This window comes from Natator depressus, chromosome 5 (genome assembly GCF_965152275.1).
Source record: "Natator depressus isolate rNatDep1 chromosome 5, rNatDep2.hap1, whole genome shotgun sequence".
Classification (NCBI taxonomy): Eukaryota; Metazoa; Chordata; order Testudines; family Cheloniidae; genus Natator; species Natator depressus.
Window position 1 is genome coordinate 5,280,915 of NC_134238.1, and position 27,001 is coordinate 5,307,915.

General features: G+C 46.0%; 2 protein-coding genes across 5 annotated transcripts in view; one reads left to right on the forward strand and one right to left on the reverse strand.

The window, feature by feature from the left end:
- UBAP2 (ubiquitin associated protein 2) overlaps window positions 1-21,096 on the forward strand; it is a 130,862-nt gene extending 109,766 nt beyond the window's left edge. For 2 of the 4 annotated variants that reach the window (XM_074952281.1, XM_074952282.1), the window contains 9 exons: window positions 1,317-1,408; window positions 2,378-2,425; window positions 11,783-11,861; window positions 13,107-13,321; window positions 14,475-14,574; window positions 14,673-14,780; window positions 16,161-16,228; window positions 17,669-17,860; window positions 20,010-21,096. In XM_074952281.1, the coding sequence (XP_074808382.1) occupies window positions 1,317-1,408; window positions 2,378-2,425; window positions 11,783-11,861; window positions 13,107-13,321; window positions 14,475-14,574; window positions 14,673-14,780; window positions 16,161-16,228; window positions 17,669-17,860; window positions 20,010-20,105 (998 nt within the window). In that variant the 3' untranslated portion in view covers window positions 20,106-21,096. Of the gene's footprint in view, window positions 1-1,316; window positions 1,409-2,374; window positions 2,426-11,782; window positions 11,862-13,106; window positions 13,322-14,474; window positions 14,575-14,672; window positions 14,781-15,370; window positions 16,122-16,160; window positions 16,229-17,668; window positions 17,861-20,009 lie in introns of those variants that run through there. The other 2 variants (XM_074952280.1, XM_074952283.1) reach the window with 2 other exon arrangements.
- LOC141988043 (interferon beta-like) lies at window positions 5,883-7,774 on the reverse strand. The gene has a single exon (XM_074953877.1). The coding sequence runs from the start codon at window positions 6,623-6,625 to the stop codon at window positions 6,083-6,085; it is 543 nt and encodes a 180-aa protein (XP_074809978.1). The 5' UTR covers window positions 6,626-7,774; the 3' UTR covers window positions 5,883-6,082.
- Window positions 21,097-27,001: the final 5,905 nt, after the last annotated feature.

Here is a 27,001-nt window from a genome sequence, read left to right on the forward strand (position 1 = left end):
TGCATTTTTCAGCATGCTTTACTTGCTGGCCTATGAAATAAAGTTGCCTGCTTTTATGTGTTGGGAATATTTGATGGGTAATGATTAGCATTTATGTAGCATGTTCCATCTTCAGAAAGCTTTATAGATAATAACCAGAGCTGCTCCTGATTTAGTAAATGTGGACCTGTAGAGAATTGGTTTGCAAACTAAGCAACATGATCAGCTCTTGGCTTTATTCACATTAGCTTTTACTTCTCGCTCTCCCCCTGCAGTCCAAGTTCATGTGGCAGTGTCAGAATCCACTGCAATTCCAGCCTTCATTACCCCATGCCAAAGCACTGCTGCCTTGGCAACTGCGGAGAGGAGGCTCTGGATTCATGTGTTGCCCATGCCACTGCAAATGGCTCTGCTGGGAAAAAGAATACCCGAAACTGCCAGGGCTATTCATTTTGTGTGGTGGTGGCAAGATTTGTCTTTCTCAGAGAAGGGAGATGAGTTGTCTTGTGCTTAAATGGAAGCAGTACTGAAGTTCACTGCTGGCTTTGTAGTCCGCTTTAGCTGCCAAAAGGAAATGTGATGGGTCGGCATATCCCTTAGGTGAAGGAACGGGACATTCTGCCTGAATCATATGCACAGGTGTTTCTCTCTTCCCCTTCCACTTGTACTGCCAGTGGAGATTCTAATGACTGGCCAGACAAAGTGCATTACTCCCCCCATGGTCCTCAGCACAGCCCTGCTTCATAGCATGAGATCCAAGCCGCATTATGACCTCTCCTCTTCGCTCTTCCTAGCTATAGCTGAAGCCAGAAGTACCCACAAAAGAGAGCTATTATGATGATATGATGTTGATGACAAGTGATTTCCAGCCGATTGTGTGGGTTTGGGGGGGTGGGGAATGTATTGACAGCAGAGAGATTGCTATCTGTTGCAGTGAGAATGAGGCCTGGACTCTTCCTCTGAAAAGGGACTAGGGGAGGGAGCAATGGGTCCATAACCCTTTCCATCATTTCAGACTCCTACTAACCTGAGAACTAATCCACCAAACCCAGACTGATCTTTGGGATTGGGACCATGTTCTGTACCTCTGAGCTCATGTAGGATCTTTATCTCTTCGTATGTCCAGTCCCTTAGCTAGCAAGGTGTCTGTTATAGTGTTCAGGCCCTCTTTCAGGTATTGTTAGCTTCCAGTTTTTATTCACCATTCCTCTTTAGCAAATCTCTGCTGTCTAGACACTGTGATAGTTCAGCCTTCAGGGCAGGCCAGCAAACTTGTCTCAGGGCTGAAGCCTTTAGTTTATGAGGCTTGTTAAAATTTTTGTATTTTGATTCTACAGGCAAAGCTCCCCCCAACCTGCCCCAAGGTGTACCACCCTTGTTGCATAACCAGTATATTGTGGGACCTGGAGGACTCCTGCCTGCCTACCCAGTAAGCAACTTCATTGTACCTGCCCTAGATTACTTAACTCCTTGGTGCCAAAGGGTCCTCCAGACCTGCCACTGTCTATGCCAGCGTGTGTCTTTTTTTGGCACGTGCTGCTTGTGGAATCCTGGACTCCTTGCTCCAGGTGCTGAAGGGTATGGGAAGTATTCTCATACTGTGCAGGTTTCCAATTCATTGCTAAATTCAAAACTGACTTTGGAAATCCTTGATTACGGGTTTGATTCTGCTTCCACTGAAAAATGGGAGTTTCCCCAGGGACTTAAGTAGGATTAGTATTAGGCCCTTTCAGTTGAAATAGAATCATCTGAGTTAAATGTTTGACTTTCTGGGATAGATTGGGTGTGCTGTGCTCAATACCAGATACGTGTCCTGTCACCCGTATTTTCAGATAGATGTCAGCATGCCTTGGAACAGACTTCATCTCAGGGCTGCATAGTCTAGTCTCCTCAGTTGGACGCTCTGTCCTACCACTAGTTCTTTTCCTTCTTCACTGAAGGGAGGGAATAGTCATTCCTCAGTTCTAACTTAGAAATGAACTATTGTATCTTGCAAACTGAAGGCCTGTTCACTGAATCTTGGAGCACCATGTACCGGGGAGCAGTAATAGCAAACAATGCAGTTAAGAGGGTTGATTAACTCCTAGCTCTGAATGTCTTGTGGTTCAGTTTCTAGTAAACCGTGTGCCCTTGAGAACTGTACTGACTACACAGTCTTCAGACCTCAAATCTCAGAGTGCCAATGATGATGGAAAATGAGGGTTTGTAATTGACATGTCAACCAAACTTTAACTGCGCTAGCCCTTGGAAATAGAACATGATCGTACAAGACCTGCGATAGCCTGGTGTTTTTAAAATCGGCTGGGTCTAGATTAATCTCGGTCTTAAAACCCACAGATAGGCCAATATTTGCGAAAAGTGTTACAATGTCGTTGTATTTTTATCTGTCTTCAAGCAGATCTACGGTTATGACGATCTTCAGATGCTCCAATCCAGGCTGCCAATGGTAAGTACATGAACCAGATGGCTTGCTTTCACTGTGAGTTAATCTTTCAGAGTAGTCGTTCTGCCCAGCAGAAACCACTTCGGTTTATGGTGATTTTTAAGAGCTTTCCTTGAGGCTGTCCTACTTCGATGAAGCTGTTGCTGATGTATTCTGGCTGCTCAAGTATCTCCTTTCAGTGCGATTACCTAGAAGGTGTAAATTCCTTAAGGCTCTTCTTCGAGTAACACTCCTATGGGTACTCCATTTCCGGTGTACATGTGCTTCTCGAACCCCTGATTGGAGATTTCTAGCTAGCCGTGACTTTTCAGCTCTCACACGTGCCTTATGCCTCCTTGTCTCAGGCCATGTCTACACTACGGGGGAGATCGATCTAAGTCAGGGGAAGGAGGAGAGATTTCAGAGGAATAGAGCTGCTCAACTGCCTTCCACAACCACCCAGGCATCATCTAAACAGCAGTTTTGATAGGTTGGTCAAGGGTTCAAATCCTCCCACTCTTGGATGTACAGTGGGGCCTTTTAGCCCACTTCTCTCCCTTTGGGGACTACCTTGTCCATTTTCACCTGGAACCACAGACTAGTGGGTCTTGGAGGTGATAACACTGAGCTATACCATCCATTTTATGTCACTCTCTCCCTTCCACTCCCCTTCCCATCCCTCTTCAGGGATCCCTCTCATGAGCTTCTGTTGAAGCAAGAGGTGGACTCTCTCCTCTGACAGGAGCAGTAGAACTGGTCCCCTTCCCTTCTATTCAAAATATTTCCTAGTGTCAAGGAAGGACAGAGGTTGGAGGCTGATTGTAGATCGAAGACTGTTGAACAAGCTTGTAAAGCCTCAGAAATTCAGGCTGGTGATTCCGGCAACTATAATTCCTTTACTGGATGAAGGGGATTGCTTTTTGGCCCTCGACCTACAAGACGCCTACTTTCCATATAACTATATGCCCACCGCACAGGAAATACCTACTATTCGCCATGGGCCGAGATCATTTCCGGTATCAAGTACCCTCCTTCAGCCTCTCCTCGGCCTCAAGGATGTTTTCGAAGGTTCTAGCAGGCGTGGTTGCCTGCTGCAGGAAGTGATCCTGATCTTCCCATACCTTCACGACTGGTTACTCACCGGCTGCTCCTTTGAGGCAGTGTTGGCTTCCACCCACATGGCTCTTGCTCTGTTCCAGGTGTTGGGCCTTCAGCTTAAAATAAAGAAATCCATGCTGGTACCAGTACAAAGGATACAGTTTATAGGGTTGTACTTGGATTCATTGACAGCCAAAGTATACCTCCCTTTAGAGAGATTTATGATCTTGTCAAGTCTGGCAGAACATTTCAGAGGACCACAATAAGGAATTGTCTTCGACTCTTGGGCCATATGGTAGCTTCCACCCTTGTGGCCAGTCACACAAGGCTGTGCCTCCACTGCTTCCAGGATTGGTTCAGAACAACTGACTCTTTGAAGACGCACCTTGGACAGGCAGGTGATGGTCCCCTTGCATATAAAGAACTCCCTAAATTGGTGGAAGAAGCAACTCCACATCTGTGCGAGCGTCCCTTTCTGTCACCCAGCCCAATCAGTGACTCTCTAACTGTTATGTTGGGGAGCCCACTTAGAGACACTTATGGTTCAGGGCAGATGGACAGACCAAAAGGCTAGTCTCCACATCAACCTATTGGCGATCAGGGCAGCCAGGAACACTTACTTCCATTTCCTGCCGCTCATCAGGGGCAAGGCGATCAGGGTCATGACTGACAGCCCATCCTTTACCTCCTTCAACTGTGTCTGTCCGTCAGTCAAACTCCTGACCATGCCTCATCTCCTGTCTCATGATGCGGGTTGCACATATTGCCCCAACCTAGCAGTTCTGTGCCTCAGGGTGTGGCTCCTGGGTGGTTCTGGGGCATAGAGGCTTCCTGCTTTATGGAGGTACAGCTGGTGTTTGTTAAAGAGTAGAAAACATCAGCCCACACTACCTACCTGCAACAACGGAAGAGGTTTGTTCACTGGTGTGGTTGTTGTTACCTCTAGCCTGGATTGGTTCCCCTTTCCCTCCTCCTAGATTACCTGCTGGATCTGAAGACATCTGGGTGATCCATCAGTTCAGTCAAGGTATACCTAGCCCCCACATTAGACACCCCACTCCATCCTTGGACCTCAACCCTGGTTCTGAACCACTTCATGAGACCTCCATTTGAACCAATGGCAACCTGCTCCCTACTTCATTTATCTGTGAAGAGGGCCTTCCTAGTTGCCATCATGTTGACTCATAGGATGAGATTGGAGCTGATGAGATTGGAGCCTTGATGGCAGATCCTCTCCCCCCCCTTCCCCCCAATGTAATGATCTTTAATGATACGGTCTTTTTATGCCACATCTTGAGTTCCTACCAAAGGGTACATCAGATTTTTATCTTAACCAGTCTATCCATCTACTACCATAGCAGTATTTTTTCCCGAAACATCATCCTTCTCAGCTAGAATCCTATTTTCATAATCTGGACATTTGAAGGGCCCAGTGCTGCTTAGTCCTACCCAGATAGAAGTTTAGGAGATTGCCTAGACTTTTCATCTCCTTTGCAGATAAATCCAGTTGGGCTCCTAGCTTTGCTCAGACTTTTGAGATGGATATTGGGATGTATCTTTCCCTGTTACGAGTCTGCAAGTTGTCACACATCTTCCACCCCTTGTGGATCTGGTGATGCCCAGGAAGTCTCTAATTTTGCTTCCAATTCCATCCATTATGTTTCTGCCCTACCTTTGTTTTCCTGAAAACTGTTATTTCCAGTCAGATCATATTGTGTCTGTCTTCTGTGTCTTTCCTTAGACCAGTGATACTCAGACTGAGGCTCGCAAGTTGCAAGCGGCTCTTTAATGTGTGTCCTGCAACTTTGTAGCACATGATAGTAAAACTGTGTGATTTAATTAACCAATCAGGATGCTTTTACGATGTTAAGCAATTGTAATTGGTCAGTCATTTTGCTGTGAGAATTATATTTTTATATATATAAAGTAAATGAAACCGTGAATTCACACTACTGCGGTTCTTTTGGGTAATGTTAATCGCTAATTTGGCTCCTTGAACCACTGAGGGCTGAGTGTCACTGCCCTAGACCAATACAAGTTACATTCATCTCATAAAAGGTATGTGAGGCTCACAAGAGCATAGGGATGTTAATTATGCTACAGAATACATTCATTCCAACCAGTTCCTCAATTTTTTAGCCATACTTTTATTTTAAAAATATAAATAGTTATAAATATATAAATAAATAAATATAGATGTGACCATCTCCATTCCCACAATCAGGATAAGTTTGACAATGCACAAAGAAAATAACAATTGCAAAATATTTTTCCTCTCCACCTGTGTCCAGCCTCTAATATATTTCTTAGCTTTTGGATGAGACTCCGCACACAGTACGTGAAGTACATTCATATAGTTCTGTAGCTTCTTTCCTCTTCAGAGCATTTTAAATAATCAGCCCCACCCGCTGAAGTGTATGGTATAATCCCCATTTTACCGATAGCAAACTGAGTCACATACGTTGACTTGAAAAGGGTCACAAAGTCCGTATCAGAGTTTAAGCTTGAGGTCAGATGGTTTCTTGCTCCCAGTTCGCTGCTTCACCCAAACTTCTCAAATGTTCATAGTAAAATGTTTGTCGCCTAGTTTTTCATCCTCACTGTGAGCTTATGAATATATTGAAAACACCTCTGCCCTTCCTCTCTGACAATCTCCCAGGCACAAGTGCTGTATTTCTTCTCCTTAAGAAAATCTTGGATCCTCTGGAAGTATTTCTTCAGTCTCAGAATGTTGCTCCCTCCCTTTGTATGTAGGCATGCCTCGAGGCGCTCAGTCTGCAGAGCGAGCCCATTTAGGAACCTCTCCACTTTTCTTCTTTCCCAGCCAGTTTGGGGTAGGTTCCTGCTAAAGATGCCGAAGAGCTGCTGGAGAATTTCATGGACAGACATCTGGGCTTGTTGTAGAAATTTGGGCTTCAGAATCTTCTCAGGAAACTGGAAGGCTGTCTTGTCTTCCAGACACTCCAGAGGAAACTTCCCACCCATGTTTTGCAGCAGTTGTAGACTGTACCAGTTAAATTTGCTTTGCTGGTGACGAAGCAGGTTACAGTCCAGCGACATGACTCCAGCGGGGAACAGCAGTACCAGGCAAATCTGCCACAGGCATCCTTGAGACTTGGTAGCCATGATGATAACGTTTCACAAGGCTTATGCCAAAGTACTTGTAGCTTGTTAGATGTCTGCGGTCTACTGTGCATGCCTTCCATGTCCCTGAATTTATTTGGTGGGATGTTTTTCCTTTCATCATTTTCTGGTTCTCTAAAATTTCCCTATTTTCATTTTCACTTTCCAACTGCTGACTTAAGTGTCTTCTGACGCTTCTGTACCAATGTCCATATTTTCCCCCAGGGATGTTAAACATCTCCTCTCTGTGCAGCGTTATTAGAGACCCTGGATGTTTGACCTCTGACCTTTGTGTGCTCTGTGCAACATGTACTGCTAAACTACATTCTGAAATATTTAAACAGCTCAGGCACTAGGGTTCTTAATCATAGTCGTATAGCCTAAAGTGCTGAAGCTCTCAGATCTGAATGAGTCAGTTCTCTGACTGTGGAACCACAATTATTTTCAACTCCTGAACTCCCAGAATTTTCCATACAGTTTTGTTCTTTTTTTTTAATAGGAAATCTGAATTCTTTCAGGCATGTGACATAGACCTAGGACTGCAGCCTTCCTACCTGTCAGACTCTCAAGCTGAGCAGGGTTACATGGGATTGGTATTTGAATTCCAGATCTTTGAAGAGATTTGAGGGCTTTGTACGGAGCGCTGCTGGTGATTCAGTAGGTGTCAGGTTCATCCCTAGGCATTAGAAGAGCTTGCTTGGAGGAGGCCCCTTGGTGGAAAGAATGTAATTATTACTCTCGTGGAAAATGTGGTGGCCTGTCTAGGGCTCGCTGGGGGCCCAGTCTGGACACTGATCCACCGTTGGTGGTGCGCTTCCCTTTGAGTCTCTGCCGTACCAGTGTCTGAGTGTATATATAATGTCTCAGGGTCATTGTACTGTTGGCAGTGCTGCCTTTCAGATGAGTTGCAAAACCAATGTCTTGACCATTTGAGGTCGTTACAAATCCTGAAGTAACATCTACAAAGGATTGAGGTGATATCCTTTGGTTTTTGGCCAAATTCTGAATGAGGCAGTTACGTTCTACCTCTGTAAATTCCTACTTTTAAATTGAAATATATTTAATAGTAGGCTGGTAGTACACAGTATGAACATATAATATTCAAGATAGTCCAGGGAGATTTACTTTGTAAATAAAGGACCACTGTCAGGTGTTTCAGGCTCTAAATTGTAGGCTTTCTTTTTAAATGTCTTATAAAATGTATTGTATGTAGTGTTGTTATAGACATATTGGTCCCAGGAAAGTAGAGAGAGAAGGTGGTTCAGGTCCAACTTCTCTTGGTGAGAGAAAGGAGCTTACACAGTGAAAGTTTTTCTTTCACCAACAGAAGTTGGTCCAATAAAAGATATTATCTCACTGTCCTTATCTTTATAAAATATATTGAGTACAGTACAACCCCATGTATCTGACCCTTCATTATCCAGCTCTCCGTATTAACGGAACAACCAGCACATGTAGGTCTAGAAGTAGGAGATCTCTCATGTAGCCACTAGATGGTGCTGCAGCCTTGCACTCTCCCATTCTCTGGATTATCGGAATTTTTGATGATCCAATCTGGCCCTGGTCCCAGTAAGATCTGATAAACGGGGGTCTGCTGAATTTAACTTAAAAACTAATTCCAAACAAAGAGTTTCATGTGGCATTTGCAGCCCAAGCTTTGCTGCAGTGTGACAGTTCATGAGCTCTAGAAAATGAAACTGACGAAAAGAAGAGTGAAATTGATGGCTCACTGTAGAAACTTGGGAAGGGGAAAAGTGAACAGTCATCATAGATGATGAAAAGGAAATTATTTTTAAAATTCTTTTTCTAAATCAAGCATATTGGAAACATAAATAAGAATTTGTATTAAAATGGATGAGGTTTAAGCTACTGTACTAATGTCCTTTTAAAGAGCACATTTGTAAACTAGACATAATGGGAGCAACGGAGGGGAGACAGTTCCCAGCCCTCACCAGTCAAACGGTTGTTACACAGTGAGCTTGTGGATAACTCACAGATCCCTGCAGTAATAGCAACCCAAGAAGACTACAGTGCATTATATTGGAGTAAATGGCTTAGTGTGGTTTAGGTTTTTGCTTTTGTGAGAGTCATTCAGTTAAATGTCTAGATTAGAAAGAGGAGCAATGCAGTAAAAACTATATACCTGTTTTTCATCATCTGTGAGCATTAGCATAACAAACTCCTGCCAAGCCTGGAGGGGGGTGGGGGGGTTCCTCTCTGGAGTTCCACCTTGGTATAACTCCCTGGGATAATAGCAGTGATGGTAAACTTTAGGGCCAGCAAGACTAGCAGAGGGGAGGCAAGCAATTCCGTGCCCCTGACTTTCCTAACCATTCCTACAGTTTTGGAGCACTAAGTCTAGACATAGGGGTGCTCCAACCAGCTCTGAATGTGCCCCTTCTCCATACCTGCCTACATATCTCCAGTATGCATACAAAGGTTTCTCTCTAATATCTTGCGGGATTGGTGGGGTCAGATGCCATTGGAATAAGTTTATCGTGATTCCTTTAATAGTCACTGATGTAGCATCAGACCAGCTTTTCCCAGATTAGGTAGCATTGCTCCATTATTTACCTACTAAATTGCTCTGTCTTCTTGGGTAACTGCATTGCTGCTCCATATCTGTGTTTGAGCCCTTTGTGTAACCTTGATATCAGACCTGTAGGGTCTGTGTTTTGTGATAGCGTGGACTTGGCTCTCATCAATGGCACATCAAATGCCACATTTTGTGGGGCCAAGAACATAATGCCTGAACTGTTTTTAAGAACAAAAACACGTGCCCCCTCAGTCTCATGTGGGTGAATGTGGATTTGCTTTGCAGAAAACTCACACTTTCCTTATGGGATATTTGTCTGTGCTGTTTCTCTTGTGACTCTTTTCATGGGGCAAGTGGGGGGGAAGGAGAATCTGGATTTTCCTGTAATTGGCGTGAAAGACAATGGGATGTAACATCCTTCCCAACTGTATTCCACAGAGGTGCCCTCATACAGGGGTGTGTGTGTATTTGTTATCCACCTCATCTAGGAAGGTGACTGTCCCCAAGGGATATCTGGAATGTAAGTTCTGACCTAGCACCTTTCAGATTTCCCTTGAAACTCTGTATCTGTTGTTTCTCTTGGAGAGAGATGGTCAGGGTAAATATCACTTTAATTTGACATAATCCGTTGGGATTTTAGCAGAGGATTTGATAGTCTCTCATTAAAGTTAATTCATAATAGCTTGGAAATGACACTGTCACATGGGATTACAAACTGGAAGATTGGTAAGCAAAGGATAATGATAAATAGCAATGGATCTAATTGCAGGAAGGTGTCCGGTTGGTACTATAGGGCTCTATTAAATTCTGTCTTATTGAGTGTTTCTCAGAGATGGTGAAGAGGGTGTGGAGAGCATGTTCATGACAGTCACAAATGATACAAAATTAAGAGGTGCTGGGAGCTCAAGTGAGGACAGATGTGTGTGATCCAAAGGAACATAGAGATTAGAAATGTGGAGAAAAATCCTTTCCCAGCATCGATAAGTGCAAGATAATATATTGGGGAGGGTGACGGGGGGGTGTGGGAATAATCTGAAGCAAATCTATTCAGTGGCAAGAAGGGGCATGTCAAGCTGTAATACTGAAGGGCAGGTTTAGGGGTGAGGAGGACAAGGAGGCATGAAGTCTGAGAGCAAAACAGCCTAATGGAGTTTTGGGTTACATATACATAGGCATTTTGTAGGTACGACGGGGGAGATGGAGGAGCATCTGGAAGCAGCTGTCTAACTTTAGTCTGGGGAAAGGAAAAAGTTTATCTCTTTCTGTGGGAACACAGTACAGTGGGGTGGGTGGAGGGCTTTTTGGGTGGACGATGAGAGTGCAGGTTGGCTGAGAAACCTGGACTGGGGCTGCTGGTGGGGTTGTTATGGAGGGGCAGAGAGTTGGGAAAAATTGTAATTTACACAGTGCTTCTTGGGTGTCTTTCTGCTTGTGGGTCCTGTCTTTAGATTATAAACTGTCTGGGGCAGGGATCAGCTTCTATTCTGAGTCTGTGTGACACCTAGCGCAACGGGGTCCTGACCATTTAGGTGCTACTGTAATACGAATAATTTAAACATCTAAAAAAAGATATATTAGAATTGGACAAGGTTCAGAAAAGGGCAACAGAAATGATTAGGGGTATGGAATGGCTTCCGTATGAGGAGAGATTGATAAGATTGGGACTGTTCAGCTTGGAAAAGAGACGGCTAAGGGGAGATATGATTGAGGTCTATAAAATCATGACTGGTGTAGAGAAAATAGATAAGGAAGTGTTGTTTACTACTTCTCATAACACAAGAACTAGGGGTCACCAAATGAAATTAATAGGCAGCAGGTTTAAAACAAATAAAAGGCAGTATTTCTTCACACAACGCACAATCAACCTCTGGAACTCCTTGCCAGAGGATGTTGTGAAGGCCGAGACCATAACAGGGTTAAAAAAAAGAACTAGATAAATTCATGGAGGATAGGTCCATCAATGGCTATTAGCCAGGATGGGTGGGAATGGTGTCCCTAGCCTCTGTTTGCCAGAAGCTGGGAATGAGCGACAGGGGATAGATCACTTGATGATTCCCTGTTCTGTTCATTCCCTCTTGGGCACCTGGCCTTGGCCATTGTTGGAAGACAGGATACTGGGCTAGATGCACCTTTGGTCTGACCCAGTAGGGCCATTCTTACATTCTTATATCCTCCATCTGGGGTGGTAACACTCTGATTGTGCCCCTTTAGCAACTCCCTCACTGGTCATTTTAATATACGTTTGCACCATTTCGTAGGTAATGTCTGGGGTTTTCTACAGCAGTGCTTGTGTTACAGAGCTGGAATGCTTGTCGCCAGCTGAGGAATGTTTTTTAAAGAGAAATCATTACATGTGTTTAAGAAACAGGCGTTCTGTAGAGCTGGGGATTCAGGGGCTGCCACTCCAAAACTTCAGCTCTGCCACAGCCTGCCTGGATAAGATTCTGTCCATGCATCCCTGATTTTGCACATTTGGCAGGAGGGAAAAATAAACCCATTCACCCATCCCAGTGCTGTTGGGAATCTTCTGCTTTCATGAACCTTTGCATGCACATAAGGCAGCATTCATAAAACAGGCTGGCTCTGTTATGCATTTGAGTATTAATAAATATTGTCTTTTTCAGGATTATTATGGAATTACATTCCCTGCTCCTGCAACCTTGACAGGCAGAGATGGGAGCCTTGCTAACAACCCATACTCAGGTTAGTAGTAATTCAAGATGGGGATGATGGTTGAATAGAAGCATTGGTTTCTGAACGTAGGGCATGCTGCTATGGCCAAAGGAGCACTCCTGGCCTCCTCTCTGCAGGCAGCTGAGCCGGCCAGTCCAAACTCGTTAGACAAGAGCAGGAATCATAAGTGGCAACATTTCAGCTTCTGACAGTGGATTTCCTTAAGATGTTAACAGGAATATTCAGCCAATATCTACTCCATACACAAGTCCTATCATGTGAAAGAGGGATTTAACTTCCGAATTGTAGTCCATCCCAAAGCTAATACAAGGTTGTTCCTTGCGGTGCTGTGTCTGGGTTTAGATGACTCAACTGATAGAACTCTTTCTACTGGGAAAGTATCTGCAGCTAATAACTCCCGTTCTTGGTATTCAGCCTCCTTTGCTCAGCGTCAATCTGTTACTCTTGGTTAGACCCTTTCAGACCTCTCTAAATGCCTCTCTGACTCCATTCCATTCCATAGTTATTGTTTGTATTGTGGTAGCACCTACAGGATCTCTGCCTCCACACCCCCAGAAATTGATGAGTGTACTGCCTTGGAAGCTGTCCCCAGGACACTAGTGTGGTTAGGTTTCTTGTTCGGATTGCCTAGTGCTACTAGAAGGCCTCTTGTGGGCTAATAATCAAATTTCCCTTCCTACGTCTTTAATTAGTTGGCTTCAGATGCAAGCCTGGCTTTCCTGACCTTTATCTACTGTCTCCAGAGCTCTGGTGCTGTGAAGAACCAGAGATCTAATTGGTCATGCTTGGCAAATGGAGACTTTGCAGTGACTTGCATGTTTTTGTCAAAGGTCCTCATTCCTTTAGCTCAGGAGATGTTGCTAGCCAGGTTAACTTCTGGGAGAGCGGTACTTTAACCCAATTAACAGTTTCCTGTTTGGCCACTCAGAGCTTATGCTTATAGTACATTTAATGTAATGATCTAACACTCAGTGACTGAATCCCCCTGTGCAACAGGTAAGTATTGTTATCTCCATTTTGTCAGCGGGATAACTGAGGCACAGAGGGTTCTCTCTTGGCCAGGGTCACACAATGAGTTGATGGAATGGAACCCACGAGTCCTGGCTCTCAGTCCCTGCTCTCACCACTAAACTCTCACATCCTCTTGATTGTAGCACAAGCCCAGCCCCTGATAGTTTTTGCCAGTGCTGGAGAGCTGAGAAAGCAAAGGATGGGAAACGACCCTCCTGAAACAGTTGATGGCTTTTCTTGCAGGTGATGTAACAAAATTTGGCCGCGGGGATTCTGCCTCCCCTGCTCCCGCCACCACCTTGGCCCAGCCGCAGCAGAATCAGACGCAGACTCACCACACCACTCAGCAGCCCTTCCTAAACCCTACGCTGCCCCCAGGATACAGCTACACGGGCTTACCATATTACGCCGGCGTGCCAGGAGTACCCAGTGCATTCCAGTATGGGCCCACCATGTTTGTAAGTCATGGGAACTAAACCTTATGCTATTAGCTGCCCTCTTTGTGCTTCTCTAGCTTTAGAGGGCCAGGACTGCACTAGGCAAAGTTCCCCCTATCCTGCAGGGCATTTCCGGTGAAATGAGGCTCAGCTTCCATGTGGAACTTCTTCTTTTGTATGGCAACTTGGCAAGCAACATTAAAGCTTGACATCCAAGTTTGTCATCTGCTCTGTGGCTTCCGTGTAGAATGACAGTGTCCATGCAGGACTGGAGGAACGTTAAAGGGCCAGGACTGTAATATTCTAACTTTATGTAGGCGATGGCGAGTGGTATAGAGCTTCAGCAGAGATTGTTGATCAGTGTCAAAAATTCGTTGAGGCGAGGGGGGTGAAGGTGATGGTTCATCCAGGAGTTACAAATTTGAGCCCAATAGCATTACAGCAGCCCCTGATGGCTGCTGGAAAGGGAGGCAGAAGCTGAGTCAGTGGAGTGGGAGAGGCTGGAGAAATCAGTTAGGGGGAAGAGGCTATGGGACACCAATGGGAGACTGGGAGGCAAGTGGTTCCCGGGGGGAGGAGGAGGAGGTAGAGGGAGAAGTGCAGACAGAGTCTGTACAGGGCTTGGATCCAGGCTTTGTACATTTTTATTATAGAAAATAAATACCAGGCTCCCTGAGTTATGGGGCTGTAATCCCACCAGTGTGTTTGGGTGACTCCGATTTGTGATCTCCAGACTCTTGAGGGAATTCATTGTTCACTGTTGGTTTTATAAATGTATAAAACATGCATGTTTCTTGGGGTGGAGATTACCTAACAATTACAGAGCAAAGTTATCATGTATCCAAGCTTGGAAGTTACTGTCCTCATTTTACAGGAGGGGTAAACTGAGGCAGAGAAGCTCTCTCTCTCTCTCTCACAAGGCTATACAGCAGTCAGGGTGGGAAGTTGGAGTAGAACTCATGGGTCCTGGCTCCCAGTCCTGCACTAGATCTCACTGCTCTGAGGTACTGCGAAAGGAACTGGGGATTTCCTGGCACTTTAAAGTCTTCTATTTCACAGCTGGGAGATGCAATGCAGGGCTGCCAGCAGAGACATGGGATGACCTTCCCCACTAGATGGCAGTGGAAACTGGCTTTTATGCTGTTTTCTAACTGAGAATGCCTTTTGCCTCCAGGTACCTCCAGCATCAGCCAAGCAGCATGGCGTCAATTTGAACACGGCTTCCACCCCGTTTCAGCAGGCAAGCGGTTATGGACAACATGGTTATGGAGCAGGTAAGGTTACTCCAATGGACAGTGCATCTGTGCCATTTAATTTAATGTCCTCAGAGCTGCTTGCTCATGGTAGCACTATGTCTTGTCCACGTTGGCAGGCTATGATGACTTAACGCAGGGAACAGCGGCTGGAGACTACAGCAAAGGAGGCTACAGTGGATCATCTCAAGCACAAAACAAATCTGCTGGCACTGGACCTGGGAAAGGTAACAAATAAAGGGATCTGAGGTGCACATAAGCACTTCAGATCAGGGATCTTGCAGGGCAAACTTCCAGTATTCCCAGTGTCAGGTCAGCATGACGACCAGCTCTCAAATGGGGTGAGTCCCAAGCTGTTTCTCCATCTCTCATGTTCAAAATGCTTTTAATGTTCCAAACGTTCCTTCTAAGCCAACGGCTGAATTTGTGTAAGGAGGTGAGTGGCTGAAGTCCAGCTTTGTTCAGTTACCCAGAGGAGAAACAGCAAAGCGTTACCTCTGCCAGCTGGAAGCTAATGTTCGCATGTGGTGGAGGCATAGTGGCACTCCACCAATGCTAGGTCCCTGATCCCAGAGCAGCTGTCTCTTTGCTGAAATGGTTACGACTTAGATCATGAATGTTATTTACATTCATGATTAGGCTCCAGAATCAACACCCTTTGAGGTGAAGGGGGCAAGTATCAGCTCTCTGAGTTAGTGTTTCAGGCTCTCTGGAGACTCCATCACTGATAGCATCCATTCATACCTGGAATGCTTTCTTTGCGTACCACAAGGGCTAGAACATTGATTTGTTTTATATGAAACCTTAAATTCTGCAGATGCTAGTGGGACCACTTGAGAAATGTACACTGACCACCTGGCAACAACTAATCCAACCCTGACTTAAGTAAATACTGGCCAGAAAAATCTTCCTCAGACCAGCTGCTCAGTACCTATATCCTCAGCCTTGTTATTCACATGTCTGAGAGCAGTGGAAACCCCGCCAGCCCAATCCTTTCATTCATCGGCCAGAGACCTTGATCTTTGTTTCTTGCGTAAGTGAAACAGCTCAAGTTGTGAGCCCTGATTCTAGTTCACACTGGGAATGAACAGCCAGCCTCCCAGCTGGTGATCCCCCCGCTTGGTTCTGATCCTGCCACACTAGCTGGTTCAGCAACTGTGGACCGGGGAACCACACAGTGTCTTTTAGCGTGCACCCTAATTTGAGGGGAACATTGACTTCTCTTGATCTAAATGAACGTTCAGTGCCCCTAGGTACTACCCAGCTCGGTGCCTTAGAAATGGTGATGTAGCTTGTGGATAGTGGGCACGGGCAGCGTACACCAGTGGTCTCACGCCTGATTTATGAAGGGAGCTCAGGAAATAGGCCTTTGCACTTTCTTTTGACTCCTAATGTGGGGAACTGTAGAGGGGCTGGGATGGCATGGGAGGAAACTGCATACCCCAGCCCAGGAGTAGCCTCATTTGATATAGTGTGTTGGGGGTGGTGACACAGAGGATGTAGGCAACAGCCAAGGGGCATTATGGGGATCCCAGGAGCAAGGGAAAGAAAGGGTCAGGTTGGGTTGCCTTTGGCTCTTTCGTTGTCAGTGGCTTTTTGTTTTCCAGGTGTTTCTGTGACCTCAAGTAACACAGGTGTGCCTGATATCAGTGGCTCAGTCTATAACAAGACTCAGGTGAGGAGCTATGGCTCATTCTTTCTGAGAAGCATGAACATGCCCTCCTCCCTCCTGTGCCCAAGGGTAAAATTGTCAGTTCACTGGCCAGTGTCATTTCAGCAGGACTCGTCCTCTCAGGGAACCTCTTGGCCGCTGGTGATTTCTCAGCCCTGTTCCAAGGGGTAATCCCAGACTCTCTGGCCTTTCTCCAGCACTCACTCACTCCGCTTGATTTTAAAGAGGACTTCCAAGTGTCTCATTTGACACCACTGCTCTTTTCCATCCTTGGCCTGCTCTTGCCATGCTGACTCATGACAAAGGCTGTTAATGTGGAAGCAAAGATTCCTGCATTGTTGCCTAACTTCAGTTGAGTCCCGAGATGCTGTTAAAATGCGATATCACAAATGTTTTAGGGCTGAATTGTCCTAAACACAGGGCCATAGCATCGTCTCGAGAGAGGCTGGACTGTGTGGACAAACACAGATCTGTAATGATGGCCAGGGACTTTCTCTGTTCCTTTTGAGCTGTGTGTGCATTGATCCCAGATCACTCCATCTTCCACCCAGTGCCGTTGTCTTGTGGCTGTTTGTGGTGCAGCTAGTCTCCCCTTGAGAAGCTGTGGAATGAATGGGGTTAAATACTAATTCCCTATTCCACTCTCTGGAGCATGGAATCCCTACGCCCTTTTGTAAGGGCATTGGGGTGGGGATCCATGTAGGTATTTCTGCCTGCCTGGGATCTGCTCCTGCATTTCTGATGAGCGGGGGCTGTACATACTCTTAACAATGCACCTGGGCCTCAAATCTGCTGCTCAGCACCAGATGTGAGGGTTTGGGGACTTGAAGCAAAACTCCTGCTGTGATCTCTTCTGCCATTTTTACTGAGCAGCCCTGACTGGCTTAAATATTTCCTGACTTCGTTATGAGCAAATTGATTGCTAAGAACTAGTTGGTTTTTTGCTGGTCCGCTGCATTGTATAGAATGTGCATGAATTTCCTGCCTGTGGGGAAGCCAAGAGGCTTCTACTGTTAACAGGCGCAATTTAGTGTCTGTCAATGGATCGTTTAATCTTGAGTCACGGGCAATTACTGCTTGTTTGTGGTATTACCCACAATGTACTAGGGACTTTCTAAACACTTAAGAATGGCTTCTGCTCTGAGAAGCTTGGAGTCTAAGGACAAACAAGTAGACAGGTCAGAGAGAGTGAAATTGCAATGGGCAGTTGATAGCCAAGTCAGCCGATTCACTCCAGGCAGCACAGTAGCATGCCTTTAAGAGGAAAGGTAACACTTGATTGTAAATATCTAGCTAAAGTGCCGATGTGTATTGGATCTGGGTTTGTTTACTGGATTGGTAAAGAGTTAAAGTTCTCTTTGTTCAGGCAACTCTTGTCCTTGTTTGGTCACCCAAAGGACGCTGAGGAAAGTGTCTAACTGCTTCCCTGTTGCCTCCATGCAGACGTTTGACAAGCAGGGATTCCATGCTGGCACACCGCCTCCTTTCAGCCTGCCATCTGCTCTTGGATCCACTGGGCCATTGAACCCTGGTGCTGCCCCAGGTTATGCTCCAGCCCCTTTCCTGCATATCCTGCCTGCACATCAGCAGCCTCATTCCCAGATGCTGCATCACCACCTTCAGCAAGATGGGCAGGTGAGTCTGTCAATCCCTGGTGCCTTTCTGAGGCTGCTGCTCAAAGTAACTCGATGACCATCAGCCAGAGAGCGTGTCCTAACTGATCTCACCCATCACAGGTACTCTGTCCTGTTCCTTTTGGCTCTGCCCATTGGCAGAGTACCTCGTTAGGTAATACAGACTAAGATGCCGTGTTCCCAAGAGGCTAACATGGCTTTGTGGCAGTGTTTCCCTTAGTGCACACAATCTCAGTGCAGAGACACGCAGCTCTAGGAGCCAGCAGAGACTGCCACTCTCTCCTTTCCTGGGCAGGTCATGGAGATGTTTACAACCATCATAATTGTTCTGTGACAATAAAAGAAATACAGCTAGCAACAAAATAAGCCCCCCTCGCCAGCTCCCCTAGTATCTCTGGTGGTTCTGCATTCAGTTTCTCTGGCCAGTTCATTTCCCTTCATCTCTGTTAATGTCTCTTGAAAAATATGCAAAGTTCTGCTTTGAGTCTGAACATAACAAATTGTTTCCCTGTCCCTGGATGTGTCTGATGTCTTACGTCTGTGCGCTCTGGTGTCCCAGCCCTCCCTGGAGGGACCTCCTTTGCCCACCCAACTTCTGACCATTTTCCTTCACTCTCCTTGTTTTTACATGCCTCTTCTAATTAGTTTTCTGCAGTGTGGCTTATTATCCAGAGAAATCATGGATTTAGCTCAGGTCATGCAGCTGGTCACATTCTTGATCTAGAGTTGGCTGGCATTGGAGTTAGCCACTTGGATGATTTTCCTGGATCATGGGCCAATCATTGTCTCCTGCTGTTTGAGTTTGGAGGGGTGGGGAATGTGTTTTGGTCCTCTGCCCTAAGAGACTCATGGAACTGGAGTGATCCCAGAGGGCATTGAGGGAAGGCAGCCTTGTTCCTTTGACAGATTACTCTTATCAATGATTAGGTTGGCTTTAATAAGTCTTTCACCCCCTACCGTCACCACAGTGACCCCGAGTGTCCTAGGCCTCAGATTTGCCCTCCTAGGTTATCTTGGTTAACAGACGATCAGCAAGAGAGGAGATCGCTCGGGTGCCGGTTGGGGAAGTCTCAAGCTGACTGCATCAAAGATTTTTAAAAAGATCTTTTATTGTGAGTGGTCAGGAAGCAGAGTGGGAGAGGGGTCTCTGCTTCACCCAGGCTGTCAGCTGACTTGTTTCAGGTCGTGGACAGTTTGGTTAATCCTAGTTCTTCTCGGCTGAGTTGAGTTCCTCCTCTTCTGAGGAAACAGCTAGTTGCTCTGTGGTGAAAGTCACCTAGATTGGGGCTGAGTTGTCTGTGTTCTGGGAGGCAGGATGGTATCTTGGCAGCAGGGGACAAATGCTGCAGCATCTCTGCTTGAGTGTCTGCCCATAATGCATGTTGAAGTGCTGAGAGAACTCTGACACCACAACCTGTGCTCTGGGCCCATGTCCCTCCTGACTTCTAAAGGCCAGTGTTAGTGGAGATTGGTGTTTTCCAAGCAGATATGAGATGGCCTGACGTCCAATTACATCACGTGACACAGCCAGAATGGCGGTCATCCAGAGTCGACTCTTCCCTTTGGGGTTCGGGTTGTTGTAAAGGTTGTAGCAAAATGATTTTCAGAGCATCCAGATGCTTTGATTCCATTGACCTGTAGAAAGCTGGGTACTGGCCATGCCCTCACTGTGCAGTTTCAAGGAACCTCTTCCATGCAGCAGACTATCGCTCCCAGCTAATCACTTAAGCCATCTCCTTGCTGCAGCACACAAGAAAATTTTCTGGCTGAAGAGGCAGCGAGGTGGTTGGCTGACTTGTCCCAGATGGGGCAAGCCTTGTGGAAATGAGCTTACTCAGCACTTCTGTCATGTGTTCCTGGTGGGATTCACTTTGGCTGTTTGTGGATTGTGTTGAGGCCTGGGGCAGTGTGATGCTGGAATTCCCAACTCTTCCCCCAAAGTGGGGCCAAGGGACACCATTTCCCTGCTTTAACAGAGATCTTGCTGCTTTCAAAGGCCATCCCCAGGGCTGCTGAGAGAATGGATGGGGCAGGCAGGTCTTTTACTGCTCCAAGGTAATAAATGCAGTGTGCTCCCTGAGGCTTCATGATTAGGGATCCAGCCGCGGTGGCTTCTGATCTGAACATGTGCTCCCTTTTCATTTTTCCAGGGTGGATCTGGCCAGCGCAATCAGCCAAGCACCATGCAGCAAAAGTCTCAGGCTACCAAAACCGCCTATGGCACTTCTCCATACTGGACAAACTAAAACCGAAACACGGAAGGGGGAAGGCAGGGGAAGACTGAAAGAAGAAAAAGCCGATGCCCATTCCTGGAACTATTAGGAGAAAAAGTAACTGCTCAGCCAAACGTCTGTGTGGGGAGAGCTGCAGCCAGCCATCCTTCTGTGGCTCTCGCCCGCTCCCTCTTTGAGTTGCTGTTGTATGTAATATATTTATGTATGTATTTGTAAATGTAATAGAGCCTACATGTGGTTTCTGCATCTTTGCAGCCTGTTTTATTTTCTTTGTAGGGTGAATTAATTATTCACTTCCATTCTGCATCAAGGCATCTTCCTTTTTTTTTTTTTTTTTTTAAAGCTCTGTGGGCTTTATAATCTGTCGAGAAAAACTGTGCCGTTTCGGTGAAGAAGGAGCCCATTTATTTAACGCAGTTCCTAGTTCAGGCAGATGGGAAGGCCTGGCCCAAAAGACAAATCCAGGGTTCTGTCTCCTGTTGGTTTGATTTTTTTCTTTCAGATGTAGCTGTTACGGTTTGCGGGCCTGCTCCCTTCTTTTGTCCCCTGCCTCCCCCCACCGCCTCTGGTGGGGAAGACGAACTCTCGTGGGCAGTTTTGTTACCATGGCCACGAGCTGCAGCATCATCTTTTTATTTCACAATTTTTAAATAAATAAAAAAAAAATTGACAGGTTTTTTTTGTTTCTCTAGCAAGAGACTTTGGATGGCTCAGTCAGCGTGTCCTGGAACCTCCTTTGCATCATTAGAGGCAAAACTATGTAGCGGTTTCTTAAATAAAAGTATAAGCTGTGTCTTGTACCTCTTCTTGCCCCAAGCCACCCTGCCCAGGATACCCAGAGCTAATGGATGGAAACTTCATTACCCGTCCCCACTACTAGTTTTTTTTTTTTAAAAGACTGAAGGAGGAAGCTCTTGGTCCTTCCTGTCCTGCGCCAGTATGGTGAATGTTTTAGAAGTTTCATTTCTTTTTAGCCCTTACTCCACCTAATAATAAAGATCTGAGCGTATAACTGGTGTTTGCTGTCTCCATTAACAAAGACTTGAGGAGCTTTCTAAACCCCTTCCCGTTCCCTCTCCTGCAGACAGTGGGACGAGACCACCAGCGTGGGCAAGGGGTTTTGGGGAGAAGGGGTGTCTGTGCCTTCAAAGGCACTGCTGGCTGTTTAGAATTGGGTAGCAGGCTGGATCTCCGCTAGTTAAGCCAAGTGGATGTAAAGGGAGTTCTGAGGGGTGCATGGTGTGATCTGTGCACCTCATCCGGGAGCTATTTAGCTAGCTACAGCCCTGTGCAGTGGGAATAGCGTCTTCGTTGTATGACCTCCAGGCTGGTCCTCTCCTCCGCAGCCTACTGCCCCAGAAATGTGGCTTCATTGATACAGCTGTTGGGCTTTTAGTAGGGAAAAAAAAAGGCAGCCGGTGTCCAGGGATCAATCTTCCTTTCACCAGAGGGACAAATGTGAAAGTGGCCCCATGCAACAGCAGGTGCAGTGATACTGTGGCAGCTCAAGCCGGTTTGAATGCGCTAGAGAGAGCGCCAAGGAAGGGTAGGGAAGAGCTGCCCTCAGTGCTCTTTTAAAGAAAGCAAAGGATGTTGTGGCTGAAGTTCAAGGGAAATGAAGGGAAAGATGAAGTCACCAGAAATGTGACTGGCTCCTTTCACAGTGGGGATCAGTACTGGCATCTTTCTCCTATCCTAGGGTGTGGAAGAACAGACTCCTCTGACCCACAGTCTGATGCCTGCCCTAATGTTGCTGTCAGCTCAGAACTACAGCCAGCAGAGGCTGCTGTGGTACAGGTAGAGACTTGCCTAAAATGGAAGCTTGCCGTAGATTGAATAGGGCCAGAGTAAGCAATGAATTCAGAAGGCTTAAAATGCCAGCAGGTTATCTTAGAGAATGGCTGGCAGCCCAAATGTGTCGGCTCTGATCCCGTTTGTGAGCACAAACGCCCTGTCAAGGTTTAGCTGCAAATCCCCAGAGGTGGTTCAAAGTGGGCCTTTGCCTGTGTGCTAAAAGCCACTGATGAACTCCATTGGGTGTGTTTTGTTTACAGCTGGTTTAGGAAGTCCCTAGGGCCCCATGTGTAACTGAGGAATGACACTTGGGGTTTTCATGCTGGCTTCAACTGGATCATCTCTGATTTATGTGCTGCTAGAGGGCAGTAAGTGCAAGCTGCTCCTGTTGGAGTGGAATTCAGGGCAGCACAGAACCACCCACACCCCAAGTTCCTTTGCAGGACACCTTTAATGCTTCCCTGTGGGAAGGAAATGGGTCAGTTTTCTTGCCAGGTGCCTCAGGCTGAGGAAGAGGTAATGAATCTATGGCTGATTGCCATATTTGGGGTTGGGAAGGAATTTTCCTCCAGGGCAGATTGGAAGAGGCCCTGGAGGTTTTTCGCCTTCCTCTGTAGCATGGGGCACGGGGCACTTGCTGGAGGATTCTCTGCTCCTTGAAGTCTTTAAACCACGATTTTAGGACTTCAATAGCTCAGACATAGATGAGAGGTTTATCACAGGAGTGGGTGGGTGACCTCAATATCTATAAATCTTCTTTAGGGAAAATGGAAATATTTTAAACAATTTTGGGGTCCAAACTTTTCAAAGGCTACTCAAGCCTGAAAACGGCTTTTACTTTGGCTTTTCTGCATCTGTTTCTAGCAAGAAGCAGAAATCAGTCTTGGTGGTAGGAAAGACTTTCTGGACTTTTAATAGAGTACCCAGAGAATGGTAAACACTAGCCACATCCCTTTTTTGGGGGGGGGGAGGAAAGTTAAAGCTAGCGATGCAATATTCTCTTTGAACTTTGAGGCCTTGGACAAGATTTTGAAGTATGTTTTTTTCCCTCATGAGGTATGTGACCAGTCAAAGTTAAGCAGGGGTCTTAGGGCTCTATGGGAGGTGTGTACAGGTAACACTGACACAGATGGAAATTCACACTCCAGCAGGCCAGCATGTTCTCTAAGCACCATTTACAATGTATTGGATGGTTTGCGAGCTTTAGGCCCTCTAGGGGCTGGGGAAAGTTTCACACTTCAGTAAACTTACTTGGAGAGAGCCTTGGGAGAGCAAACCTGGTCTATTACTGGTACAACCACAGAATCATTTAAGAGTTGGCAACCTAGGCACAATGAGTGAGGAGAGGTGTCACTGATACTATTTACTGATGAAATTAAAGGCAGGTGCTGGAAAGAGGACCAGTCTGTGACTCAGCATGGTTTAATAGATTTCTGAAGTGGGGCTATGTATTGACCAGCTTCTACCAGGAAGGGTCAAGCCTTCCCTTTTCAAAAGTGTGAGATGCTTTTAATCTACTTCCTTGGTTTGTACCAGCTCAGATTTTAGAGCTACCTGGCATTAAGACTTCCTCTTTCATTGATTAGCTGGCTCTGGGTATGCAGAGACCAGCTTTGCCAGCAGTGTGGACAGTCATCACATGTATAACTCAGCTACTAATTGCTACAGGTACTTTCTCATGGTCTGTCTACACTGCAATTGGACACTTAAGCTAAGGGCCTATTTAATTGCAGTGTAGATGTTTGCTGGGTCCTAGACTGGGCTGAGTGTCTACACTGCAAGTAAAAACCCACAGCTAGCCTATGCCACCTGGCTCAGGTTCACAGGGCTGTTTAATTGCAATGTAGACATACCCTCAGAGTTGAGACAGAACCTACTGCCTTTCATTACTTCTGTACCTTAATACTGGAAAGCACTAGCAACATCTGTGCCACTGAGCTGCCTTGTTATTGTCCAGTCTACATCTCTTTGCAGAACAGGCTTCATTGCCCTTTGTGGCTGAGCTCTGGAGAAAGGGGGGTTGGGCAGTTCACCTAGAAAACAGAACGAAGGCCCTGCAGGCCTTTCTGGGAAGTAGCACTTATCTGCAATCCTTTATGGGTTCTGCATTGACAGCAAGTACTGCTGCCTCCTTCTCAGGGTGTTGTGAGCTGGAGATCTGCACCTTCTTCACACCTGCAGCCCTGGTCCCTCTGTGCTACTCTTGTCAGTTCCAGCTGGAGGAGTAACAGGCCCTGCAGCAGCTTGAACCTGTGCAGAAATAAACAAGCACCCTTCCTGGGGGGGGCAGGCTCAACTCTGTTTTGCACCACCCTAGCTGCCTACTCTGTGATTTCTCTATTGTCTAACATCCTACTAAGAGTTGTGGTGCCTGCCCAGCAGTGGGAGGGGCTGGCTACTTGCCAGTGACTTGTCCCTCTCTGTCCACAGGCAGCCAGCTTCCCCCATCATGCAGCAGGCGAGGTGGAGCTTCACCACTGAGCAGTGCCAGAGGTACTGTTGGTAGGAAGTATATTTCAACAGGGGTGATTCAGGGGCCTTCAGCCAGATGAAAATACAATGAGCAGCTTATTTACCTGCATTCAAGCACTTTACTGTATTTTCAGCTGGCTGAAGGCCCCTGAATCACCCCTGTTGAAATATACTTGAGTGGATTTAGGATTCACATTTCCAGGTAGGCCTAGGGATGCAGCCTGTACAGGCCAGGCCTTCTCTTCCATTACATCAGCCTAAATTATTCTGTCACCATAAGCCTAGGGTCCAGAAGAATTTGTAAAGGTGTGAAACTTAAGCTTATGAAGCTGAAACACTAAGAGGGTAAGTATCTTTTAGTTGCATAGTCCCCTGAAGTTAGGTTTGTTGTGGGGTCATTTCCCCTGGCTTAGGGTGGTTTTTTCCAGGCACTGCCCCTGCCCCGGGAATGTTTACCTCAGTAGGTCCACAGAGGTGCTTTAGGCAACCCTCGAGTAACAAAAATGAACGGAGAGCAGCATTACACAGAAGTGGTGGTTGAACAGTGGAATTTCAAGTTAGTGAAGACTGGATAGTCTCTCACCCCTTTTGTTGTTGCCGTTTTCCCAGTATACAAATTCATACCTGCCTTTGGCAGATGTCCCCTGCATTATACAGCAGTGCAGGAAATAGTTAAGTACTCCCTTAGCTTTGATATGTGTCCAGGGCAATGCAGTACACCTCTAGTGGCCAGCCCCTACCAGCAGTCATGCCAGGACCATCTTCACACAGCTCCACTCGCACTAAGGTGCAGCACAATCACTGATGGGAGAACTGCTTGCTGAAACAAAGTTTACTACCATTCAGGGCCATTCACTGTTCCGTACGTTATTGTCTAGCAGTGGTTACATGTCATAGTGAGTGGGTATTCACTAGAGGGAAACGTCAACTGGCCCTGATCTAATTTTAGGCCTATTGTAGCATTTGTTCATTCTAACATCAGCAAATACTAGTTATGGGGAAGGGGAATAGGGAGATTGAAGTTTAGGACGGTCAGGCAAATCTGACCCAGTACACACCTGTCCATGAGGCCAGCCGCCTTCAACCAGGTCTTGGCTTACAAGCTGACAGGGTACAGGTCACTCCAGTAGCTGTTTTAAGTCCATTTCCACTATGCAAATAGCCATCAGGGTCTGCCGTGACCACTTAAGCCAGGTTTCACTGTGGTCATGTTTTGCTCCTAATGAAATCAGCAGCAGCGCTTGTTACTTCAATGGGAACATGCTCAGGCACTGTATAAAGCAAGATACTTTTAGGCAATTGAGACACTGGATTAATTCCAGTGTAAGAAAAAACCTGGACACCCTCTATTAAAGTCCTCTCTCTTCTTTGTCATTTAAACTTACCCTTTTCACTTAGTTCTGCCTCAGTGTGGGGCTGGACCAGATGGCCTCAAGGTCCCTTCCAGCCCTACATTTCTATGAGTTTGTCAAGTATGCTAACTGTAGTTCACCAGTGACAGTTTCTCCATATTGTGCTGGTCTTTCCTAAGACCATTCTTGGGGCAGGTAGGATTTTCTCCAACATGACATTAATGCTAAAGGCTAATATTTTAGGGGCAGGGTCTATATCTTTCTTTATACAAATCCTTCGACCGCTGGGTGTTGCCACTCTGAAGGCTAGACAGAACCTCACCACCCCTTCAAAGAGCTGGCATTCAGAACTTTTAACGTTTGCAACAAAGTGGTCTGGTTGACAGGGAAGTAACAATACAGGGATATTTTTATTTCACATTTTATTAGTAGACAGATGTGCAGAAAAGACAAAATAAACTACTGAAGGGGAAGACAACACAAAATGCATCAGTTAATCCTTTCTGGTAAATTATATTTGGGGGGGGGGAGGGGAGAAGGAGGGGAAAAAAAAAAGCAGGGGGGAGAGAATATCCAGGATTTTCAGCTAAGAAAACTACTAAGAAAATCTAGTGCACCCTGCTGGTTTCAGAATGGTTGAAAACTGCACTTGAATTATAAATGTAAACGTCAACATTGGTTTGGATGGGGGGGGGGGGGGTTAAGAAAAGAATACACAGGTCAGGTACACATTTTTCCTCATAATCTCTTAAATAGTCATACTTCAGTTGTTTGTACCTTGAAAAGGAAACCAGCGAGTCAACAAGCAATGACACTGCAGGGGACTGAGGGGGAGAGAAGTTAATCTGGCTAACATAGGAGCTCTTGGAACAGGTTTTTTTAAAAAAATTAAAATAAAATAAAGGGTAACAGAAGAATCATGATAACGCATCTTACAACACCAAGCTTGAGAATACAAGTCACTGGAGAGTATACAGTGAAGACGGTCAAAGTACAAGGGAAAGGTCCTGAAAGATGCAGTATCCTCATTTCAAACCAAGTCATCAGCACGAAGGGTGTTGCATTGATTGGGTTGTTTGCTTCCCTATCTTAAGTCACACCCATCCCCTTCACCACCATCACCACACCAAAAAAAGTGAGGTTAGTTTCCCTAGGCTGCCTCAGAGGGAACAGTTATTTTCCCCAAGAACTATGCCCATGAAGGAGTTCAAAGGATATATGCTTGGTTCTTGTGATCTAATTGCACTGTATACATTCCTATTGGTTTTTAAGAAGCTAGTACCCTCAGGT

Bases quoted from the DNA above. Each gene is read 5' to 3' on its own strand.
- LOC141988043 (XM_074953877.1), bottom strand. From the start codon at position 6,625: ATGGCTACCAAGTCTCAAGGATGCCTGTGGCAGATTTGCCTGGTACTG.